General features: G+C 36.7%; 2 protein-coding genes across 2 annotated transcripts; both read left to right on the top strand.

Annotated features, from left to right (window-relative positions):
• The first annotated feature begins 638 nt into the window (after positions 1-638).
• LOC114518500 lies at positions 639-8,626 on the top strand. Its single transcript, XM_028538509.1, has 4 exons — positions 639-800; positions 2,562-2,751; positions 7,114-7,296; positions 7,446-8,626. Exons 2-4 carry the CDS (start codon positions 2,569-2,571, stop codon positions 8,271-8,273), a joined length of 1,194 nt encoding a protein of 397 aa, XP_028394310.1. The 5' UTR covers positions 639-800; positions 2,562-2,568; the 3' UTR covers positions 8,274-8,626.
• Positions 8,627-12,582: 3,956 nt separating this feature from the next.
• LOC114518501 (interferon regulatory factor 1-like) lies at positions 12,583-16,620 on the top strand. The gene is made up of 3 exons (XM_028538510.1): positions 12,583-13,049; positions 15,380-15,541; positions 16,091-16,620. The coding sequence occupies exons 1-3, from the start codon at positions 12,644-12,646 to the stop codon at positions 16,426-16,428; spliced, it is 906 nt and encodes a 301-aa protein (XP_028394311.1). The 5' UTR covers positions 12,583-12,643; the 3' UTR covers positions 16,429-16,620.
• Positions 16,621-23,643: the final 7,023 nt, after the last annotated feature.

A 23,643-nucleotide genomic window follows, 5' to 3' on the forward strand; every position in this document is an offset into this window, starting at 1 on the left:
AAATACCACGCGACTGTGTATTGTATAGAACACACTACACGTTGTACATTGGACCCTAATGCACGAGATATCTGCTTTGAAGCAATTCAGGCGATAAATACTTGCCCGAGTTTGACCCCACGGGCGAGATACGTTAAAAATCCGGGTTCTCCTGCAACGACCGCTTTACGAAGTCAATCGTGTTGACGGGGTGAAAGAAAGTAACAAAATAGCTTTGCTTGATTGCGTTTTGCAATCTCACGATAAACGATCGAAACGAAATTTCACTTTGGATTCAAATTTCATTTTCATTCCGAGAAAAACGTCGCTCGCCCGGTCTTCCTGTGTACAGCCATAGTGAAATTTCGAGCATGTGAGTTCTAAATACGCATTGCCTAATGTTTAAGAGCCGTCGTAGCAGGGGCGCGGCACTAAATGCGTGGGATGCATGACGGTATATTGTAAGAATTACAACCTGCAAAAATAGTCATTTGATTACATTTGCCGCATGACCGGATCGTCTCTGGGTAGAACCCCCAAAATTTGAATATATATATATATGTGTATGCAAATGACGTTATATATCTATGTTGCGGTAGCTCGCCACGAGCAGTCATAGCCGCGTACTCGCGACAATATCACCTCGACTGTAACTCACCGTGGAGTGTTGCAAATCGCTCGATTCTATACGACATAGAATAGCACGTGCGGTCTTGCAGTTCAAGCTGAAGTTTTGAAGTGATTACCCGCCGCTATTCTTCGCAATTTGGAGATTTGCTGAATTGCCCGAATATTCTGTATAGTACTTCTGGAAACGCAAGGTAAGAAAAAGCCGAGTTAAATTCTACGAAACGTATGTACTATTCTGTGTAGAGTTTCCAACGACAAACAGTACGAGCAGAAAATACGAAACTTGGCAAACAAGTTAAACCGTATATCAACAGCACATTTAAAGGTTAAACCCGACGGGGGATAGAAATAGAATACAATTAGGTGCAGGGAAAGCGATAAACTAGTGTTAAAGTATACCTAGATGGCTCTATCTGTATTTGAGAATATCCCTCTTGAGAGTCAAGCAAAGGCACTATATAAGACTCGTATATATCGGCCTATATTATTATCAATATACTATATATGATATATAACTTGACTGAAATGAACTTTATTCATGATATTGAATAGTTCACTTCGCTCCAAACTGCCTGTTCACTTCGCTCCAAACTGCCTGGCGATCACTTAAATTCGATTGCAAATAAAACGTTATCTAAACTTAGTTTACTTCAGTAATACGGGATGATAGCTCAATAAGGTGCATCTTCTGTCATCGCGTGAAAGTGGTTTACCCAAGTAAAACCTCTGTCTTTTACGAGGGTCAAATTTTATTCAAAAAAGCGTTCATAAAAAGATTAAACCCCGACCACATGAGGGTGAAGCAATTGTATAATGGTAGGAACGCCTGGTGTGGTTTGCATACATACGCTGCAGTGTCCCAGCTGGAGGAATCGATGTTCCAGTATTTGCGGGCACAACCTCGTTTATCTACAGCGCTGCTTGGCAATCGTGTGCATTCCGTTCGAAACGATGCCGGAATTCAAATTGCAACATAATTCAAGTGTTTAGACCAGTAAATAAGACATTCTTTGGCCCGCGGGTTTTCCCTCTTTCCTAAACGTTTGTGATCGGATGTAAACAGCGGAACCTTAATTCCAAGATATATACTCTAGATCATTTCACAACACTCTATATCAAAAATCTACCAAGGCAGCCTGACACGGTGTCAAATATTATGCATGCTCGTGTTCGGTCGAATGCCTTTCTCCTGATTAGGATCCTATAGCAGTGTTCATGCCAGCTTCCTAACGACAGAACAACCACACAATGAACGGTGAAGTACCCTTACAAATAGTTTGGAATAGGATTTCCTTTGAAGATATTTTTAGTTATTCAAAACATCAACTTCATAGTTACCCGTCAGTAACAATCCGGCATATCGTGAAACGAATGATGTCAACTATGTCTAAGCAGACAGTACCATTTGTCTATACAAATTAATATAACGACGGAAATTTCTTGAATATCGGCAGTCCTCTAGCGATTTAGGACGCCGTATTTACTCAATCACGATGACGTAACGTCTAACTCAAGGATACTTCCAGGAAAATTCGTTTCTGAAAAATTTTGAATGGCCATATAGAAAACAAGAGTACAGTACATGATGTTTCGTAGAATTGTACCGTATATATTCTATACATAGGGTTTTAATTCACGAGTGTGTTTTCATGGTTAAACCATGTGTTCATGGTTAAACTATGAAAGAGTTACTTAATTATCCATCTCCAAGGGTCGCCTTATAGGAAAACTGGATGGCACTGTCCACCGCGTTTCCAATCTGTTTGAACTATATATAGTATTCTTTAAATTAGGAATCCCGTTTTATAATTCTAGCTCCAAAGCTGTAATTTTATTCCTTTTCCAATGGTTGAAAGAATTACTATAACATTATCTAGCCTTCGAAATCGCCACAGACATGCATGGACGTATCCATATAGCATCGTTTAATGATTTGAAAATTATATTCTTAGAACGCCAATGTCAAAACCGCGAAGACAGAGAAATAGCCAAACCTTCCTGGAATGGCTTTTAAACGTTTTGAACAGAAAGCGGTCACCGCAAAACGCGTACTGGCTGGACGAAGAAGAGAGGATATTCGCTGTGCGATGGGTGCACCAGAAAAGTCATTTATACACTGAGGAATGTTTACATTTATTTCAGGTGAGGATGCCATGTTAAATGAGTTATATATGAATGTGTGAACGTGTGAAGTATGCGCTACGTAAATTGCTTCCTGGAAGTACTTCTCACGGGAGCAAACAAAGAAATAGCGCAGGCAAACACGGAAATAAACAAACAAACAAGAGAGTAAAGAAATTAAAACATAAGTCCGCAAACACACAAAGCTGCAAAGGAACAAATAAGTAAACACGTTAACAACTAGACAAATACACAACCAAGGAGACAGAAGATACAAGAAAACAAATAGAGAGGAATAAACGAAGAACCAAACAAAATAAACAGAGTAGCCAAGCAACAAACAAAAAAATAAGTTAAACCAAACAATTAAGGATGCAACTTGCTTGACACAGGAAAACAAAGAATCGTATGAACAAATTAGAATTATTATATTCATAAGATTTTGCATTGTGAAATTTTGTTCATTGCAGTGATGAAGGCCCAGTAACGGACCGAAAGCTCTGCATAAAACAATCACACGCGGTGTTTTCTACAAATTGATGATATAAGCAGGAATTAACTACACTGTTATTTTCAGGGAGTTATTTTAACACCCCCAAATTTCATTTTTCGGGGTGTTAAATTTTGGTGCTATTTTGACACCACTTTTAGAGTTGTATTAACTCCTCGGAGGAGTAACGAGGTCTTCGAACGTTGATTAGTATGCAAAAATAATCCCATCTAGAGGGGTTAGAGGAATTAACTCCATTTTTGGAGTTAAATTCTTCTCATTATATATTCATAATGGAGATTTGAAAACAAGGAGTGAAGATTGGTGATGCACATCGCGTTAATGATAATTTTTATTGAAATTGAACAAAATCTTGTATTGAAATCATTTACTACATCAGAATACGTGATGAAAAGATTGCCTCGGATAGTTCTGGTAAGTTTATAACGATAAATGTCATAGAATCAATCATTAAATAGCGAAATACATGGTCGATCGGCTGGAGTAAAGCATTGACAACCGATCGTTATACATCGTATAGCGCATTATTATATAAGGTATTCAGCGCATTAAAAATATCATAACCCACGGTCTTGTAGTTCTAGCCTGGAAGGCCTTAATTGAAGTTTTTTCGAAATCAAATTTTCAAACAAACTATATAAAAAAGCTCATTTGTTATATTTATGGAAATGCGAATTCCCCAGGCTTAAATTTTTGGTACTTTAAAACATGATTTATTCATGAATTATTCAATAAAACTATTTTTAACCTCTGTATGTGCAAGAAATCCAAGCATGCTTGTTTATTTCAGTTTATAAATCAAATAATAAAAATTTTCCTGTTTTTTGTTAATTATTTTGCAATGAATCTTCTTTATTTTTATATTCAGGATCACCTTAAAATAACCAGGTAATATGGGACATTGTAATATCCATTCCTGGTTCTTTTTAATAATTGTCTGAAAGGTGGTCAATATTTGAGTGTAATGCTCAAATGCACATTAGCTATTTACACAACCAAGAAGTGCTATAAACATTTGATTGCTGCATTTTTGAATAACATATATATTTGAGAGTTAAGTGGCATTTAAAAGCTTGGTGATTTGCAGTCTTCCATATCAAATGTGGTCTTTATGCTACAAAATTTTAAGTAATACATCTCTCAAAACTGACCCTTAAACATGTTATATATGATTATGAAGCTATATATTCATAAGGCTATAAATACAATTTTTTGAAAAAACTATTTTGTGTTAATATTTTTGTCAAAGAACCATGCATTGAACAGTGCAGATCATGTGAATCAAGCATTAAACTGTGCAGATAATTTAGAGCTATAATTATACACAATATGTATTGCAAGGCAGGTTTTAATCAGAAATCAATTTTAAAAAATTTGACCTTTTGAATTAATATTCTTGAGGGCTCATGAAAGTTAAATTTTCATGTATGAAAAATAATTAATTTATATGTCTTTTCCATTGTCCCACTTGGAGACCTCAATAACATTTATACAAAATTACCAACAACATCAAATCATAGATTAATTAAACTGAAGAATTATAATAACTTGTAGGTACACCACGTAAGTATTAAATACTGCAAAGCTTTCGGTCCGTTAACCCGGACCTTCATCAGTGCAATAATTATTATTATTATTATTATTATTCTTCATTAGTGTTACCCGGACCTTCATATTGCACTGATGAAGGTCCGGGTTAACGGACCGAAAGCTTTGCAGTATTTAATACTTACGTGGTGTACCTACAAGTTATTATAATTACTAAAGTCGCCATGCAATCATACAAGAAAATTATTAAACTGAAGAAATAAGTGTTTGTTAGGTACCACAGAATATGTTCATAAATTAATAAAGCAAAAAACATTACTGATAGTATCCTAACATTAACTTTCATTTTAAATTTTGACAGTTGATTTTAAAATCAAGACAAACTGAGTCAACTAATCAAGAAAAAGAAAACCTCATGATGTGGGTTGAATTGCCAGGGACACCTATGCTAAGACTTCAGGTCTTTATACAGCTCAGTGGCCGGGTCTTTCTTGGCGAAATATTTGCAAAGTACACACGAAGCCCTCGCTCGCTCCGTAAAAAGTTCTCTTTCTCGGTACTTTTCATTCGAAAATTGTAAACTTAGTAGAGGACTTGCGATTTTGGATGCGAAAAGCTGGATTTGGCGACTACTGCGAGCTATTTTAAGGTAAATATTTGAAGTTTTTCTTGCATTTAGTCTTCCCGCCTTTTTATTGTGTTAACTTGGCCTGCAAAAACAGACAAATTTATTGCAAGATTCTTATAGTTTGATTCTAAAATGTTTTTCAAATAGTTGTTTCTATAATTTTTGATGCTGGTCGATTTATTTTTTCTGTGGGGCTGTTGCCAAAAGAGTTTTTCAGTCGCAAAACTGACGGCGAAGTATTTTTTTGTTTCTGATCAGCATGAATACATGATATCGCGAGCCTCCGATATTTACCTTAAAGTTCCTGGGATATTTTAATAGTCTATAACAATTCGAATTCGTATCTTTAGAAGCAGTAGAAGGACAGAAGTCCACAATGCCCGGTAGAGGGTAGAAGAAGCAATGCCAATGGGAAACTCAAACACAAATTTCAATACAAGAAAGCCCTAACTTAGCGAAACGATGTTGAAAACAACCCCAAAATACTGTTCAATTCTCAATGGACGAAAGCAACTTACCATGATGCAGTAAATTCTAGGTATGTGGAATTTTTTTCCTATTCTTTTTATATTAGCTAAGCCTAAGTTACTTGAAATTATTCCTTCCTTATACTCACATGTTTCTGCTTATTTGTTTGAGTATGTTTGCATTGTGGATCACATAGAACATATAGATTTTGAAGGTCTGTTGAACAATGTGCTCTGTTATATGCATACAAAGCACACTACTCGAATTTACACTCATATACATGCAATTTTTCTATTTGTTCGTAGATTGAAGACTCGTTTCGTGCAATTGGCACAACAGGAAACCTCCGAAAATTTTACTACGAGGAAAATTGTAAAAGAAGAAACGTGGATCAGTATTGCTTATACAGCCAGGTCATCATCTTGGTAGAGTGAGTCTTAGCTTAGTAGAACTCTAGTAGAACTGAACAACCAGTGTCTTAATGACTATACCATTATGTTTTAGGCATGCATGGTACTCCACTTAAAAACATTTTCTAAATTTTTTGCAAATGTGCATGTGTGTTAAAGTGTAAATAAAAAGTATTAAAGAGCTATACTATAGAAGCAATTCCTTTAATGCGTAGTTGACTTGCTGTACTCAAACAGAAATGTAATTGATCTCATGTATTCAATATTATAATAATATAATAACGATATTTGTGCTGCATTGTTTGTTGACTCGATCGGTATTATAGGTAGAAATCTTCGATGGAACGGAATATTTCGCTCAATTTATTTATCTTTTCATTTGTGAAATTAAACCGAGCAGATTTACTGATAGATCACAATTGAAAAGAAAATCAAGCGAAAAATTTGCTTCGATCGAAATAATTTACCTATATAGTAGAAAACCGGCCTAACACCTAAAACGGTGTTAAATGTGTTTAACTCCAAAAATGGAGTTATGTTTTAAGTCCAGAATTGGAGTTAAATTAACCCCAAAAGCGGTGTTAAATTATAACACCAGAAGTGGAGTTATTTGTTACTCCAAAAAGCTACTCATTTTGAACCTTTTTTTTTCACCCCTTTTTTGGTGTTAAAATAACTCCCTAAAAATAACAGTGTACAAACAAACCAGCAAGAAACAGACATACGATGACAAATTAGTGGACAGGAGGAAAAACTGAATGCAGAATCTACGTGATGGCAGTTATATGTTATTTCATTAACTGATTATCTTTTTATAGCTCTGGAAAAATGAATGCAGTCGTTCCTGGAGATATGGCAGCAACAGTGCGAAGAAATCTCTGAAAACCAACTTTCGAATGAACCTACGCAATTCGGTGAACTTTGAAGACTTGACTGACATTTACCAGAACGATAAAATGGACCACGAATTTCCAATGAAAGTTTTTAGAATAAACAGAAAGGTAATTAATTAACCAAATTCTTGATTGAAAAAGATGATGAATGCACATAATGCAATACTAGGTTTGAGGATGGTCAGTGGCCTTAAAGCACTGCCTTGTGTACCTCATAAAATAAAGTTTTCATAAAATAAAGTAAACTTTTTATTCAGGCACAACAGAGACGGCAAAACGCCACAGCCCCAAGCTGGACAGAAACCATTGTTAATCAGGAAACCCAAATGGCACATCCAACAGTAGTTGGTTTCCAAGCACAAAACTGCATAAAACCGTTACACAAAGAAACAACCGCAGAGTTCTTCACGTGGTCAAATAGTCACACTGTCACAACCCCTCTGATGTCCCAATATGAAAATTCCGGTAACTGGCTGAAGGAAACTCAAGATAACAAAGTTATGAATTGGAACGGTGGCTTAAGCGACTTGGCTGTTAATTCGCGAGATTTAATTAATGGATTAGATAGTTCAAGCCATCCGGGAAACCCACTGATCAGCCTTGAATTAGGTCTTAATCGAAACTATATTCTCGGCACAGACCTTGCACCCTGCCAAGAAGAAGAAAGGCGAATCGCGAACCCTTTCAAACCCTTGAATTTAGATGCCAATTGTTACCTGGACTGTATACCGAACATTGACACTAGCTTCTTCCCTGGTAGTAACAGCCTATATTACCCGGTGAACGATCCAAAAATGGTAAAAGATGGAACAACGGTGTTATCACTTCTTTCCACGGAAAACATAGATTCCCAATGTAGCGCGCGACCTAACAACAATACACTGGGAACGAATGAAATTCAATACACCGTACCGTTACGTCATCCCCTAGTCACCAGTCCTACACATAGTGAAATAATCGACCGGTCGAGTCCTACGCAAAGCTATTCGAGTGCTTGGAGTGGCGATGATTCGTCAGGTCAAATCTTTGATGAGTTTGACGGCATTTTTCCATTTGATGATTATTCCGACTCGGTTTTTGATTAAGGAACTATAGAAATGCATGTTAACTATATACATTTGATTTTTATGAATGAGCTATGTCCAATTTAGGCTTGCACACGTACTATGGAGGAAATTCCATAGTTCGTACTAACAAAGACTGCACATGCACATAGTTGTACGTTTGTTGAATTGTTATGAGGTAAGCCCGCTTTTAATGGGTTTGCTTTGAACGGAAACGATAACAAGTCGGCGACTTACACAAGACTGTGTGATTTGCAAAGCCTCGATTCGCTTTCTTCTGTAAAAAAGCACGCTTGTTGTCAACTGACATAGAAACCTGCAAACCACATGAATAATATATGTATTTTGATAAGTCAAGGCTGCTAGCGAGTGGCGCGTTTTTCTTATGCACGTACATCCAGATGACTAACTTCATTTCTACAAGTTCAAAATGGTTAACTATGCAGCTGACACAGCATGCTGTTCAAAAACATAAAGAGTAAAAAGCATGTTCTGGTGAAACAAAACGTCTTGAAAGTGCAACAGCTATTGATTGACTTTCGAAGAAAAAACGGTAAAAAAGCACTTTGCGATATACGTTCCACTGTAAGAGTAAACGTTAAGGCGGTTTCTCATTCGATAGAATATTTACATGCATCGAACGAAATATTTTGCTTGATAATATAGTCTTTTCAATTAAATTGTGTTCGGTCAAGAAAAATGACCTGCTTCGGTCGATTTTTCACAATTGGAAGAGTGGACCCGCGGTATAGGAAAAAATTCTGCATGTTTCCAAATTCACCATCAATCTTTGTAAACATAACATCGTCCTTGAAACACCGAAGTTTCACTTAAACTATCAATTGGCTTAAACAGCAGCGAACCTAATGCGATATTCATATTCGGGATTTGAAAAGACGAACTTTGCATGATGATCACTTTCGGAACTAAACACGTCGACCATGTGATCACCGCGTTACCCTGATGATCCATGAGCGTCATGGTAATATTCTTCTGAAATGGCCAGATTTAAAGGAGTAATATTTATGCAGCTTAAAAGTCAACTTTAGAAGCGGTCTGTATATTTATCACATTTTCACCTTCGTTTATTCGCAAAATTTGCTTTTTTCAATTTTATGTTACCTTTGGAAAGCATTCTTTATGCTGTTCGCCTTCAAATTTTAACCTCACGATTTTGAAGCATTAAGCTTTCTGGAGCGTGCAAAAGATCGAGAAAACCCCCGCAAAACTGGAAATCAGCTTTGCAAGCTCTGTTGCATGACATATTCGCATGCACGATCTATTTTGATTGGATCTATTATATTAATTTCTGCATGTTGGATGTTTCTGTTGACTTGCAATGTATATGCATGGGCAGAATATTAAATGGCCAATGCAGTGCTGCTTTATCGACGACAGACTATATTCAATACGTCAGAAGTGAATTGGATCCGATAAAAATGGATCGTGTAAACAGACCTCCAGAATATATATATGTGAAAGTAAAGCACTAAACACAAATGATATACTGACATTCCTCGAAGTATAAACAGGTCTCTTGGCATAAGATTACGGATTGACTTAACGGAAACAGAAATCCGAGTGTCAGTTTTATCGCTATTCGTAGTGAATTATATAGAAACTGAAAACGAAAATACCTCATTTCTGTGGACCATAAAAATGATGACTGTTGGGTTCATTCTGTCATTATATTCGCCGGTGAGCCAGCTAGCTTATTTTTTGGCTAGAACTCTGCAGGTTCATTAATTTTTTTGTGGCCCTCAGATATATAGTATGTGGATTTATTCTGAGAAGACTTACAATGTATATATACATGCATTGAGCTTAAAAATTAATAGAAAAAATACTTCTAAGTATAGTCATGTGTGTGAAATTTCTAGTTGTAATGTAAGATGTCTTCATTCTTTAATTGTTAGTAAAAAGAAAAGCTGATGGAGTGATGAAATTAAATGCTGATTCTGTTAAATTTTACTGTTGCATGCGCACGAGTGTATAGTGAAATTAAATGCAGGTTTCGGTTTGCGTTACTTGATCCACTGAGACAAATTTTCAGGTATAATTGTTGTTCCGACAAAGATCACACGATAGATTATCGTATATAGGCTACATGCTATACGGGGTCGCCATGCAGGGACGCGATAAGTGGATATGTATTTTTACTGTCGACACAAGCCAAGCAATGCCAATGATTTCAATTGATATAATTATGTATTTTAACATACAACGACAGAAGCTCGCTACGAGAGATTATAAGGGTGACTGCTAGGATCACCACCATACGTGTGCTTCATGCATATACGTATATTTCAAATAGTTCGGACCTTTTTTCAACTATAAAACACTACCATTTGCTATAGTTTTACCTGAGGATAATAATCATCAAAGGCTTTGTCAACATATAGCCTTATAGGTATAGTAAAAATGCATCACTACATTTGAGGATACCAATCAGAGCATATGCTATTGCAGTTGATGTGTAATGACAGTATAGCTATACTTCCTCATAGACATAGGCAAATGCTTAGGTGATCAAACAACACATACAAATTTGAGAATCTCTACCATGTCCATGATCATGCATGTCCATGTTTTCTCACCACAATTCAGAGGCAGTGAAAATTAAGCTAGAATTTAGATTCCGGCCTATGAAAACATGTCTATAGACTATATATGAGCTAATATAACATCGCTGCAAATTGTATACATATATACTATGTACAATGCTTTTGTTATACATACGGGCCTATTTAATACCGCAGAAATTAGTGTCTGTAAATTTTCACTCGAAAAACTCACTGGTTCACATTTGTACATTTCTTATACATTTGTACATTGTACATTTCCTGACGTTAAGTCACGAGTGACACTCAGCTTAGCTGTTTACTCCAGTGTGCGGCGGACTTATTGATTGCAAATTTTCACGGTGCCGGCCTATTTATATACTCTAATATTAAATGGTCCGATATACAATCTTCCTAACGACGGAATAAATCGTGTTCATATTAATTAAAATTGGGTCGAATGTATTTACTGAATCAGCTTTTGATTCATGGCTGCAATTATGCAGGATTACTCGGATAAATCCAGTTATCCAGACATTGTTGTAACAGGAACTGGATGTTCTCGGCGGTGCACAGGAATGACAATAATATATCAGCGGAATTTTGCAGCACAATCGCTCGTTATACCTTCTCTTGCAATTTCATTTTCATTTTGAACATGCTGAAAAACATTCCAGAATCAATTAACACACATTATATATAAATTCAGTATCAGCTTCCTTAGTTAAAAAAATATATCACCTGCATGTGATATAATCGCTTCCTAATATAATACAGGGACTTTCCCTAAAAGAATAGTGTAAACCAATTCCATGAAATACAGACATCTGTCTAAGATATATGTTACAATATAGTTCATGAAACTTTCCAGTTTTCAAGAATCGGGCAGCTAAAATCTACGCAGTGTATATCGCCATAAACCTAATTTATATAATGCATGCATGCAAACCCGCAGAGCTGGCTTTTCTATAGCGAAACTTATTCACGTTGAAGGACTATATAACGTATGTTCCAGCTTATATATTAATAACGTCTCCCTAAATGATATTCTATATAAATCATTATACAAATTTAAACAGTTTAAATTTAGACACTTGCATAGGCTCAATATTATACTACCAAAACTAGTATAAATATATTTATTGGATGGCCAAATGTTACAAGAAATTTTAGACTCAATTCCGGCACGGACTATCGTATATATATTCTGTTGTATGATATATACAAACAAACCTATTTTGGTGAAATTTAAAGCCATTTGCATGCATTGATGATATCTTAAACAATTCTAGCTGGAGTAAGAAGTTGAACCGAACTGATGGAAATATATGATGTACGACATATGAAATATCATGCAGTAGGACATACTCGAACCGGAGGCATATATTTGTCTATACATATACCATCGACTTTGTTCTGCGTAAAACAATTGTATCATAACTAGCATTTTAAAGCATATTAAACAAAGCTGGATTTTAAAAAATATTATGATGCAGCGAATGTATACATATAGTTTATATATCGTAAATTACGCTAAGTGTATGGTCACCCATTCTTAGTACGAAGTATGACACAAAGTATATACAATTTTCACCGATGAAAAAACTCCTGTTCAAGAGACGGCGTGAGTCGAGTGACGTCATATATATTATTATTGAAAAAACTCCTGTTCAAGAGACGGCGTGAGTCGAGTGACGTCATATAGATATTAAGTGATGGAAGTTGGGTACAAATACTCACAGATCCGTCCAACCATGCATAAACACCTTGCCTGCCACACACTCGTGCATGAGACGATTTGCAAACCCATTTTAAACTAATCCTTTTACCATGGCCCTGTCGAAACCTCTTCGTAAACCTAGATTCAAAGATTGGCTCGTTCACGTTCTCGACAACGACCTATGCAGCGAAGACGCGAAATGGAAGGATCGTAACAGGCGTACAGCTATCATACGATGGCCTCACAAATCTCGAGGAACGTGGACGCTGGAGAAGGATGCAAACCTCTTCAGAATGTGGGCGATCACCTCGGGAAAATATCGCACGAACATCGACAAGCCAAATCCAAAATCTTGGAAATGCAATTTTCGCATGAACTTGAATATTTGCAGAAACATCGTGGAGTTACGAGAGGAGCGGATCCCGAAAGGACCGCATGCATGCAGGGTTTTTAAATTTCTGGACCATAGGACACTCGTTCAAACGAATTGCTCCTTTGCAGGGATGTTTCAGTATGGTAAGAGATGATGTGAAGATTTTTGTAATGGATTATTTTGGTAGTGGCTTATTAGGTTATTTTGTTAAAAAACTCCACTTGGCAAAACGGACGTAGGTTATACTAAAGTCAACATCGTACAATATATAGGAAGAATAATCTGCGTTGTACAATTCTTAAGTTTTCATGCAGGGACTATAGCAATTTGTATCATTTGATCTCTGCTTTGACTAGATGAATTTTAGGCATATTTTTCCTGCCCGTGTGTCGTCTGATACACTTTGTATGGTATTGCTGGCGAAATCGCATTAATCGAACGCCAACTCAACTAAATTAAAACGAGGAGTTCCGGAAAAGTTCAAAAGATTATCGATAAATATTATTGCAATAAAAATGGTCTCAAACCCGCGAATATAAATATACGTGCAGTTTAATGAAAGCTTTCTTTAGACTTTACCTATATGCCTTCCAAATTGTTACCATACAAATAGTAATCCCATGAAGTAAAGAATAGTTTGTGCTTTGTTTGTCTCGAAATCCACTAGCTAACAGCATAGAATTATATAACGTATTAACAGTTTATTAATGAGACAAATATCTCAGCAGTCTCGGAAAGGAATTTTCACTTTTGCCGTAATAGTGCTAGGTGTAATAATGTAGGCGGAACACAGCGAAGTACTGCTTATATTAGTAATGTTATTTCATTTTCACAACGGTTTAATAATGACGAGTTAAATTCTTCCTATTGTTTTTTTTAAAACTGTATCGGACGCAATATAAACACCGTTACGAAGACCATGGTGATCATGCATACAATATATGGCAAAGTTCTGATCAATTTTTTTGGCATAGTTGAAAATTCTGCAAAAAATTATCATTTAGATTGACCGCTATCTTTTATGCGATGAAAAAAGCAATATCACATTGTGCCATATACGAACAGGAAGTGAAAAACACTCAAGATTTCCTACCGTCGAAAATAGACCGAGATTTCGTTTTTCGAAATCGCAAGTTGACAAATTGTCGCCGTGAATTAAGAGGCAGGCAATTAAAGTTTACCGCGCCGGTGGTCAAAATTCCTTTGGAAATGAAAGTGCAAATGTTTAGAGGAATTTCTAAGCCCATAATTAACATTATTTTGGCGTTCAGTGAAAAAAATAGCACTGGTATAATACACATTGATTTGTACGATGCAGGAGTTCAGAGCTTTAAGATCATCTAAATCTGGATATACGCATGACAATGGATTAGTCTGGTATACCTTTGGCTTTGGGGAGAGAAATGAACTATTAATATAGCTTTCTTTATACGAAAAGACGCTGTGGCTTATTGTCGCAATTATATCATACTTGATCTGAAATCTGATCAGTCTATAGTATTGGCAATCTAGAGTATGAAAAACTATGAATTCTTGGTTTTCCATCCAGTCGTAGAAAATGTCAAGCTGGTTGATGTGATAAACTGTTGTTACGTGTGTGCAAACGTGTGCAAGTCAACAATGACCAATTTGAATACCTTGGGTTAAGACATATTTACCTTCGGTCTATTTCACATCGCTGAAAATCACTTGTTCACGACTATTACGATTAAATTGCTTTAATTCTGATCTTCATGCAGAGATAGTACTTAATACTATAATTTAGTTCATCCTAATGCAGCCTAGTAGCAATTTGAACACAGCCATGGGTTATCGTGAGCAGCATTGTGTAAAATATAATAAGGATAAGTTTTTAAAAAGGGTTTAAAAGGCTTAATTTCGAGAGAAAATCATACACCACTCAAATTCGAGCCAGGAACAGTTGAGAAAAAACTTTGAGAGAAAAACTATCGGTGGAGCACAATACGCTTTTGCGAGGCCGATGCAATGCTTTTGACGCCTAGCCACTGATATGAGATAGCTGACAAGAGCTGTAAGGATATAATAAGGAAAAATTTCTTTAAGAAATTCGCAGATATTTTATTCGTAATAAGTGCTCGTGTGGTTCGTCTTCTGGATGCCAAATCTCCAAATGCGTATGGGGTAGTGCAGGCGCGGCTAGAGGCCTGGGGCCAGTTGTATGAAAGCCGCATGCATAGCGCTATCCACCGGATAGTGATTTTTTTAACCGATCTCAAAATGCTAGAAGAGTAATAAAATTTCAGCTTTGGAACCAACAAATGTTAAAGAGGATCCTCAATTTAGGAATACTAAGATTTAATCAAAGTTATAACAAACAACAAGCGATTTTAAAGCGCGTGATTGAAAAACCACTATCCGGCGGACAGCGCTATCCGGCTTTCGTACAACCAGGGCGGTACAACCGGGCCCTGAACGAGCTCCATATCAACATTCCTATATTCCTTTTATACAGAAAGAAGTCGGTATCAGCTTAATCAAGCAGATGGTTTTGAACAAGTCATGATGCATGCGAACCAAGGATCCTATCACAACGGTGCAATCCATCATCATGGATTACAAGACATCGACCCTACGCTAACTTCTATCACCAACACAGGAAATTATCCATATTCAGGTACGAAAAATAAATACATCTTGTGCCTTGAGCTTAGCAGTAGTTCATATATAGTCGCGTTTTTGTCTCAATGATCGGCTACAACGAAAGAGAACGCCAGCAGAACTAACACTGACAGCAAATTCTCGAAAAAGGTATCAACTTCCCAACTTCCCGCACGTAATGGAGGATGTCAAGCTAACCTGGCAATATTTGAAACATGTACATTTCACAATATTTCGCTACCAAAGTCCACTAAGTTTGAGATGCACTTCCAAAAGCAAGTTTAAGATGTTTAAAATTTAGTCCAACGGGAACTAGTCTTTAGCAAACAAGGTCAGTAATTCACGCCCATGATTACTGATGGCAACTTTGAACCTGTATGGAGAATTGGATATAGTGGCAAGACCATTGAGAGGAGTTTAGGGATACAACGATTTCCGAGAACAGACCCTTTCTGATAGTGACGTCAAACGCGGAAAGCCTGATGTTACACCAAGTCTATCGTAAATAGCAGGGGAAACCGCGTGCGAACTAAGTGTTCTAATGACGGGTTTTTTCTAACTTCAGATATAGGGGAGATTCCAGAGCAGGTTATGGATGATATCTGTAGCCTATCACAGCAACCCGCGTGTTCTGGGGCAAATTTCACTGATTTAGTATCGCCTGCAAACCAAGACCACCCTCTTAATTTTCATCACGCCCAAACCACATCCGAGCGGCCGGCACCAGACCAGAATCATAGCTTGCAACGGCCTTCGGCATGCTCTGAATTGAAGCATGTGACCAGTGCTGAGCTGGTCGAGCAAGATCCTTTTAAAAAGAAGATCGATAGTTTGAAGGCAACTGAACTAAACAAGATGGCTGACATATTTGGTGGTGCGGCGGACACATATGTAAATATTTAATCGGCTAACTGGAACTAATCGTTAGTGAAGTAAACAAAATTAAAAATGGACTGTTTAACCAATGTAGCTAAAGGTCATGTAAATAGTGGGAATTGTATCAAGATGTGCCAAATCGTTTAAATAACTAAGCAGGTCCAGAAGGGCTGTCTTGCAAGTTCTAAATCAGTTGTGTATCGGAAAACGATGAAGGCTATCATGTGCTTAATTTGTTTAAAGCGTTTTTAATTTTCTGTCTACCACGAACAAAGGTCTGTGTTTGGTATTTTTGAACTGTCCTGAGACTAATATAATTAAGTAATAACAATGTTGACACAAAACCGACATAACTACTATGGTCGCCATGCCAAGGAAGGCTTAAGATATTTGATGGAGGTCATTTCAAAAATGAAGATGAATCTGAGAGAACTACATCACTAAAAAACCCTTGTTACCACCCGTATGTAGCAGCAGAACCCCTTTTTACCCTATACACCACGCGTGACAATCCTACAATGCAATACATTGTTCCATAACGTCCCCGGCAAAACCCTCGAAAGATGTTCAAAACAGCATGATGAGATATGCAATGCTTGCAGGGTAATCATGTTATTGTTTTATGCCAGCGGCCGTTTTCCGCCTTCTGTGCTAATATGTTACCCAAGACAGAAACTGAATTCGAAATATTTCATCAAAATTAAACACAAACCTTGCGATTTTGGTTTAAAGAAAAACAGTTTACGATCTCCGAAAATGTACGCGCCTTTGCGTCGTAGATTAGAACAGCGAGTACTTGTATCTCCTGCATGATGAATGACCTTCCTTTGAAAACCAAAGCACACCATGTAATAAATATGTTACTACCTTTTACAAATATGTGCAAGTATTATAGATAAATACAATGCCAACCAGTTCGCAAACTCGTTCCCATGCCCAATCAGCTCAAAATTCCAGGTTCAATTTCCGTGTAAAAAACTGTCATTTCACCAAAATATTTTGAACCTAATCGAACTCTAGTCCGACAACCTTAATCCTGAACTCCGATCTCAAGCCTTAGACCTAAACGACTGAAGCATCAGCGGAATACGAAAGAGCGCGCTAAAACCAACCCAACCACTCTTTCATTACATATGCACGTATGTATATACGATGTCCCACTGTCCTTATGTTATACAGAAGAATGGCATCCCAGCGAGAAACTAGGACATTTGTCAATCACAGGCAAAACCCACATTCCCTCGACACAAAATGTCCGGAAACTTACAGCAAGCTTAATTACATTATGCAAATGCTCAAAAGGGTCGCAACACCTATGTTCGGTATTGGTTTTTGGAAAGTTCCTAGTATTTTAAGCCGCAAGGATCGGTCGTAGGGGAAATCGGGGCAGCAAATAGCGCGGAAAGATATCGCAGGATAACAGACACTAAACATCCCTATCTCATACGGACAACCACCTACCAACACATCGATAATTCACGTCGCGTTTTCAACCCCAGTTACTTCTGCCTGCCTGGTTTCACTAGCTGGCTCTTTGTCAAGTTGAAACTTGGCGTTTGGAACAAGGTAAGCTTCGGCCATCTCTCTGAATTTACAAGTACTCCTTACGGGGTACAACCATATATGTCGAAGACATCATCAAAACACTAACAAACGATTTGTTTTGAATCGAAAACGACGGGTGATTCCTTTTAAACGTATTTAATTTATCTTGTTTTTCGAAGGAGAAAACTACATAGAATCGCTGTGAATTATGGTGGATTGTTTTCGCCGGTTTGTGGGCAGAAACCGATAGATTTGTGCAAGACGTTGACGCGATTCTTAACCAAGTTTCCTGGTGCTAAGTGCTGCAGAACCTATCCGTTTACCGCTCTGGTGTTTCCAAACGCAAGTCGCTAGGTTGGCAACAGGAACAACAAAGAAGAACACTAGCTTTGTCAAGGTTGTGGGGAGAATTGATAACCATCTTTCATCTAACAAACAGGAGAGGCCTCGGATTGAGTAAGGTAGGCTTGCGATGGTTCAAATAGCGGTAACGCGTGGCAGTTCACGAAAATGACGCGCAATTCACTTCGATATACATCTATGGAAATTGGCGTAAACAGATAGGAATGTATAGTCGAGGTTAATCTGTGTGTTTAGAGTGTCGGTTTAGAATACTCGAAAGATTTTTTCTAGCATTTGGACCGTAAAACGAATTATAAATCGGTAATAAAGAGGAGCAACTTTGATATATTAGTGCGCTAATATGTTATGATAATTCGAACACAATCATGATCCAATATGGACATTGTTGCCCCTGTACTGGTGACTAGTTTGAGAAAACTTTATACTTATACGGTGCTATTAAATCCAATGTAATTTTGAAAGATCGTAGGGCACAAATCTCACCTTCAAAAGCTATAGGACAACCCGACGAGAATTAATAATAATCTCACGCTAAATAACATTATAATTATAATAGTATACTTGATTGAGTTTGGTTACTAAATCATGCCAAAGTTAATCCTGATCAGTGGATTTTTTATAACCCCTGGAAGATTTTCATGAGACTATATTATATTTTTATAGCGGATGTAAATACTGAGAAACTCTTGGTGCTGAGATATATATTTTGCGCTAACTCTTTGTTTCGAAGTGATTTGAGAAACTAGCGATGCTACGAGGTCTAATAATTAACGTGTGTCCTTAAACATTTGGTTTCCCGGGCTTGAAATTGACAACATATTGTTTCTGATTGTAGTGCATATGCATATATCGGAAACAACACAACTGAAAAGTTCGTAAAGGTTTCATCGATGCATTGTCTCTTCGCGCTGAACTATTTTTAACTATTAATTAAACGATTATCCTAGTTCTATAGGTGATCATATGTGAAAATTAATTTGACGTTATAATCTTGACCTCTTTATAATGAAACATTTTAGCAAAGTCATGAAAAGTGCAATGTAAACTATATAACCGGATGTAATATGATTTGAAACATTAAACAATAAGAGGTCAACGAAGGCTATTTAATTATAAACAAAGTTTCACCATGTTAGGGGAAAGAATTGTATTGTGCAAACTTTAATGTTTAACCTTTTTGCTATACCTGACCTCACTTAATGTTAGACAACACAATACCCTATGTATACCACCAAGAAAATTGTCTGGGTGGCAACATTCGTTATCACTTTGTCTACGAAAACATTTGGCCAGGATTGTTTACATATTTTACATAGACTTCGACTTGCAGATTATTATACTCACGAGTAGGGTTTCGATAACTTGGTTCAATATTGGCAATTAGGAGGATCATTATTCTCATTCCATCTTATACATTTGCTATACTGTCTCAGAGTCTGACAATTATATGTATAATATGAGGAGATTGAATTAGTATCTGTTAAAAAACTTCTTTTCATAAACCATCATTATAGCACTTCACCACTAGGTATATAATAACACTTGCCTATTATACTCTTAAAAGTTTAAAAATTCTACAACATTTTTCAATAGGGAATCCATTAGGCAACTGACCAAGCACATCAATTAGGGTAAAAAAGCATCCACAGCAATTAAAAAAGAAAGTCCTTAAGACTTAAGTGCTAGCTCTCAGTTGTTTAGCCAACCAAAACCCACCATGTATAATTAAGGCAGGAACGAGAACACACAATTATTTCAAACTCATTCAAAATGAAAAAAGAAATTAAGAAGAAAGGGTTGAAGCGCCTTACACTATAAAAGAGGTGCGTTGTTTTCAAAACATTTTAAAATGATTATGTAAAAGGATAGATCGATCAAAGATGTTGGCCTTTTGTTTAAAAAACAGCGGAGTGCACAGTTGTCAATGTGGTTTCTCTTAGCCATGGCGAGCAGCGTGACTGAAATTGACATTTTTTAAGCAAAAACAGTGACATTCGACTTAATTTGGGTAAGTTCTGCATTTATACGTGCAACAACACCAAGACTGTAAGACTATTAAACTATATAAGCATGAAAATATCACAATATATATTGCTGTTATTACTGCAGTTTCAACCGAGATCAGTGGTTGCGTGATGCTCACGCAGAAGTTGCATGACTGTACATGCAGTGCACTGTATATAAAGCATACATATTGAGTATGTATAGCGAACGAAAACCTCGCTATTAGCAAGGTGTTTCATGATGTCTTTTACTGGTTGGGCAGATACATCGCATATGATGAAACTAAGGTCACTATAGACTACGACAACACCGTGATATCACATGTAAAAAAGGTCAAATGACTGTTGATTTCGAAACTATTTCTATACTGCGTCAACAACCACGAACTGTTAGAGCCATAATCATCACCGCAGTAGACTATGCTTATTACACTGAATGTGCCCCTACATGCATGCAGGCCGGCGGAAATCTACGTTTGAATTCTATCGTAATTCTCCGTGAATATCACCGTCATTTCAAATTGCTCTTCGTTGTTGAGTCAAACCTCGCTTCTTGCAAAGTTCCTCTGAAAATGTTCAACCATTTCTACATCATTCCGTAATGAAAATGCAGCTCAACACGAAAACAGATAGTTGTTTATATAAATAGAAAATAACCACAAAATTGGGCTTTAAATAAATCCTGTCGTACTGTTTTTGCAATTATAACACTAACAGGGTATTTATAAAAATGTGTGTTTTGATAACTTTACTTTTTGTAAGACAACCGACTTTGTTAAACCAGTGACTGCAACAGGCGATTTAGTATATAAGTTCTCCAGACTTAGTTCAATCCTGACGAACTGTTTTAATGTGTTAGAGCTTAGTTACTGATTTGAAATTTCCTTCTGCTACATTCAAAAACATATTCAATGCCTTAAGGCTCAAAGAATATATCAATACGAATTCATTGTTCTTCTGTACTGTAGACGTCCGTATAGTCAATAGACTGCTATATCCCCTTTCGTGCCGAAGAACCACGCAATGCGTGCTGCCAAATAATTGCTCAGTTGAACTGTATAGATTGTCGAAATTCACTGTTCCAACGATTTGTCTTCTATTTTACAACATGGTAGGGGTCAAACAAACATCACAGGCAAGTGCTGTGGGCGTACGTTCAATGCAGCTAGTCCCATCGAAATAACTTTGATAAGAACCATGTTTTAGCCGAGCCATGCATAAGGTGATTATTTGATTCCATGGGCATTTAAAAACCGACTGCTTTTCTAGTTTGACTAGACTGCAATGCGCTCCACGTAACAATGCGTCTGGGAATTTTACTCTGACTTCACATATAGTTCTTTATAGTTGAGCAATAATTAAAATATGAAATCCAATTAGTAACTGAGGATGATAACTTGTCTGTAGGACTTAAAGAAGAGCTTAAAAACATGTTAGACAGTGTATGGAATTCAACTACATCGATTCCTCAAAGGGTGTGTCCTGCTATCAGTGCTATATGACATCGCAATTGATGAAATTGAGAGCTTTTGCATGATCAAGGCAAACGTATGAAATTCGTTGATAAATTTCGATGCATTGAAAACCATTATAAGGAAAAGAAGATTTTAAAATAAAAATGTCTTAAATTTCCATTCTACCAAATATCGAAGTAATAATTTTTAATGTTCTATTGTATTACTTGATTCAGCTGATTAGGTTTCCCCGTAGATTGCAAAACAAATCAACAAATATCTAACTATAGGATTGAATCATTTCATAGAAATTCACTCCTGTATTATATCAATATCTCAATTGCACTCAAACTCGTCGAGTGGGAGAGCCTAAAACGCCATAACAACAACTCGGTGGCGGTATTTCCACTATAGAGTTGATCTTCATTGTTTTACAGTAAATCTTTCCATTGATAAAGAAAGAACTAACTTTCATATGTGAAAGTAATCAATGATAACAGGATTTCTAAAACGAGCGTCAGAATTGCTCGTTGCCAGAATTGCTCATGGAATGTGCTGAGTCAGATCCCGTGGTCAGATCCATTGTCTGATCAGAGACACAGATTACCTGGAAATTAGGCCAACAACAACTTTACTAGAGTAGATAAAAAAAGGCGCATATAGCTTTAGTCTGTAAGTTGTACAGAAACCCACACTGCATGGCATTCCAGGAATAGGTATATAGATATTTAAACAGACGTGATTCAGTTTTACACACTTTGCGTCTTTATTAAAACAGTATAAAATGGGAATATTCGAGTATAGCCTCTAGAAAGGGCGTTTAAATGATATTGAAGGAAAGTTGTAGGATAGTTATGCCTACATGGTTATAAGTATGCACAAGTGAACACTTCAAAGTGAAAAATGTTCTAGTTTTAAATTCCTGTCAGTTCCAATATCTTCGGTGACATTTCTCCAGCCCATAGAATATCATATTGGAACAATAACGGACGCCCCTTGCTGTATCTTCATTGATTGAAAAATTCGGGACTTTTACAAGTAATAAATCATTCTAGTTTAATTAAGCAGTTCCATGAATTTAACCGTTCCAGGGCAATCTAAGTGAAGTTACGGTCTATAGTTTACTCAGTGTTGAGATAAATAACGTCATTATTTATAGCACAACTACATTAAGAGATGCTTTATTTAAACGCATTATTGTAAGTAATCGGTTTATCGCCTAATCAACAATTGCTTTCTTATCTCACGATTATCACAATTATCCTTGAACGCGATTAATTAATTATTATTAAAATGCGTCTGTGAAATTTCTGAAATGCTTTTCCGTTCCCATAAGGTAATTGTTTAACAGAAACAAAGTTTGTTTTGAAGTACTTGAAAGTGGTTCGCGGCTAAGCTAACTGACGCTGGCAAATTGGTGAAAACACCGTGAAAGCATATAAAACGGCTTGAAAATTCTGAAATGTTTCGAGTTTAATTGTTTTCGAAACATAACTTTGCTTTCTTGTGTATATAGCAGATGCTTTTCAAAGGCAGCGAGGCAAAGCAACGTATTCAGAACGCCTGCTGACTCCCGTGGTAGGAACTGATAACATCAAATAAACTTCCAAAATAATTTTAAACAACTTACCGTGAAATACCATCCTTAAAATGTTTCAATTTAAACCAATCGCCTTCATTCGTCGTTTGTGCTGTATCGCGGTCCATTTTCGCCTATTCTCGGCCGCTCCCTACACGAAAATAGTGAAAATCACAATAAACATTCCACTCATGTAATTATGTTAGCCGAGATAAAGGAACCATTAGGTGGATTATGATTCATTATAAACAGTATCAGCTGAGATGAAACTTTTCATTGGGACTAAAATTTGCTCGCG

The sequence above is a fragment of the Dendronephthya gigantea genome, unplaced genomic scaffold (assembly GCF_004324835.1).
Source record: "Dendronephthya gigantea isolate DGI-Jeju-01 unplaced genomic scaffold, DenGig_1.0 000010F, whole genome shotgun sequence".
Lineage (NCBI taxonomy): Eukaryota > Metazoa > Cnidaria > Anthozoa > Malacalcyonacea > Nephtheidae > Dendronephthya > Dendronephthya gigantea.

What these genes read in the sequence shown, in the direction of transcription:
- LOC114518500 (XM_028538509.1), top strand. Translation starts at nt 2,569, where the DNA reads ATGTCAAAACCGCGAAGACAGAGAAATAGCCAAACCTTCCTGGAATGG. An exon ending in AATGTTTACATTTATTTCAG is followed by an intron (nt 2,752 to 7,113) that starts GTGAGGATGCCA and finishes ATCTTTTTATAG; the next exon opens with CTCTGGAAAAATGAATGCAG. An exon ending in TTTTTAGAATAAACAGAAAG is followed by an intron (nt 7,297 to 7,445) that starts GTAATTAATTAA and finishes CTTTTTATTCAG; the next exon opens with GCACAACAGAGACGGCAAAA.
- LOC114518501 (XM_028538510.1), top strand. Translation starts at nt 12,644, where the DNA reads ATGGCCCTGTCGAAACCTCTTCGTAAACCTAGATTCAAAGATTGGCTC. An exon ending in TGCAGGGATGTTTCAGTATG is followed by an intron (nt 13,050 to 15,379) that starts GTAAGAGATGAT and finishes CCTTTTATACAG; the next exon opens with AAAGAAGTCGGTATCAGCTT. An exon ending in AGGAAATTATCCATATTCAG is followed by an intron (nt 15,542 to 16,090) that starts GTACGAAAAATA and finishes TTCTAACTTCAG; the next exon opens with ATATAGGGGAGATTCCAGAG.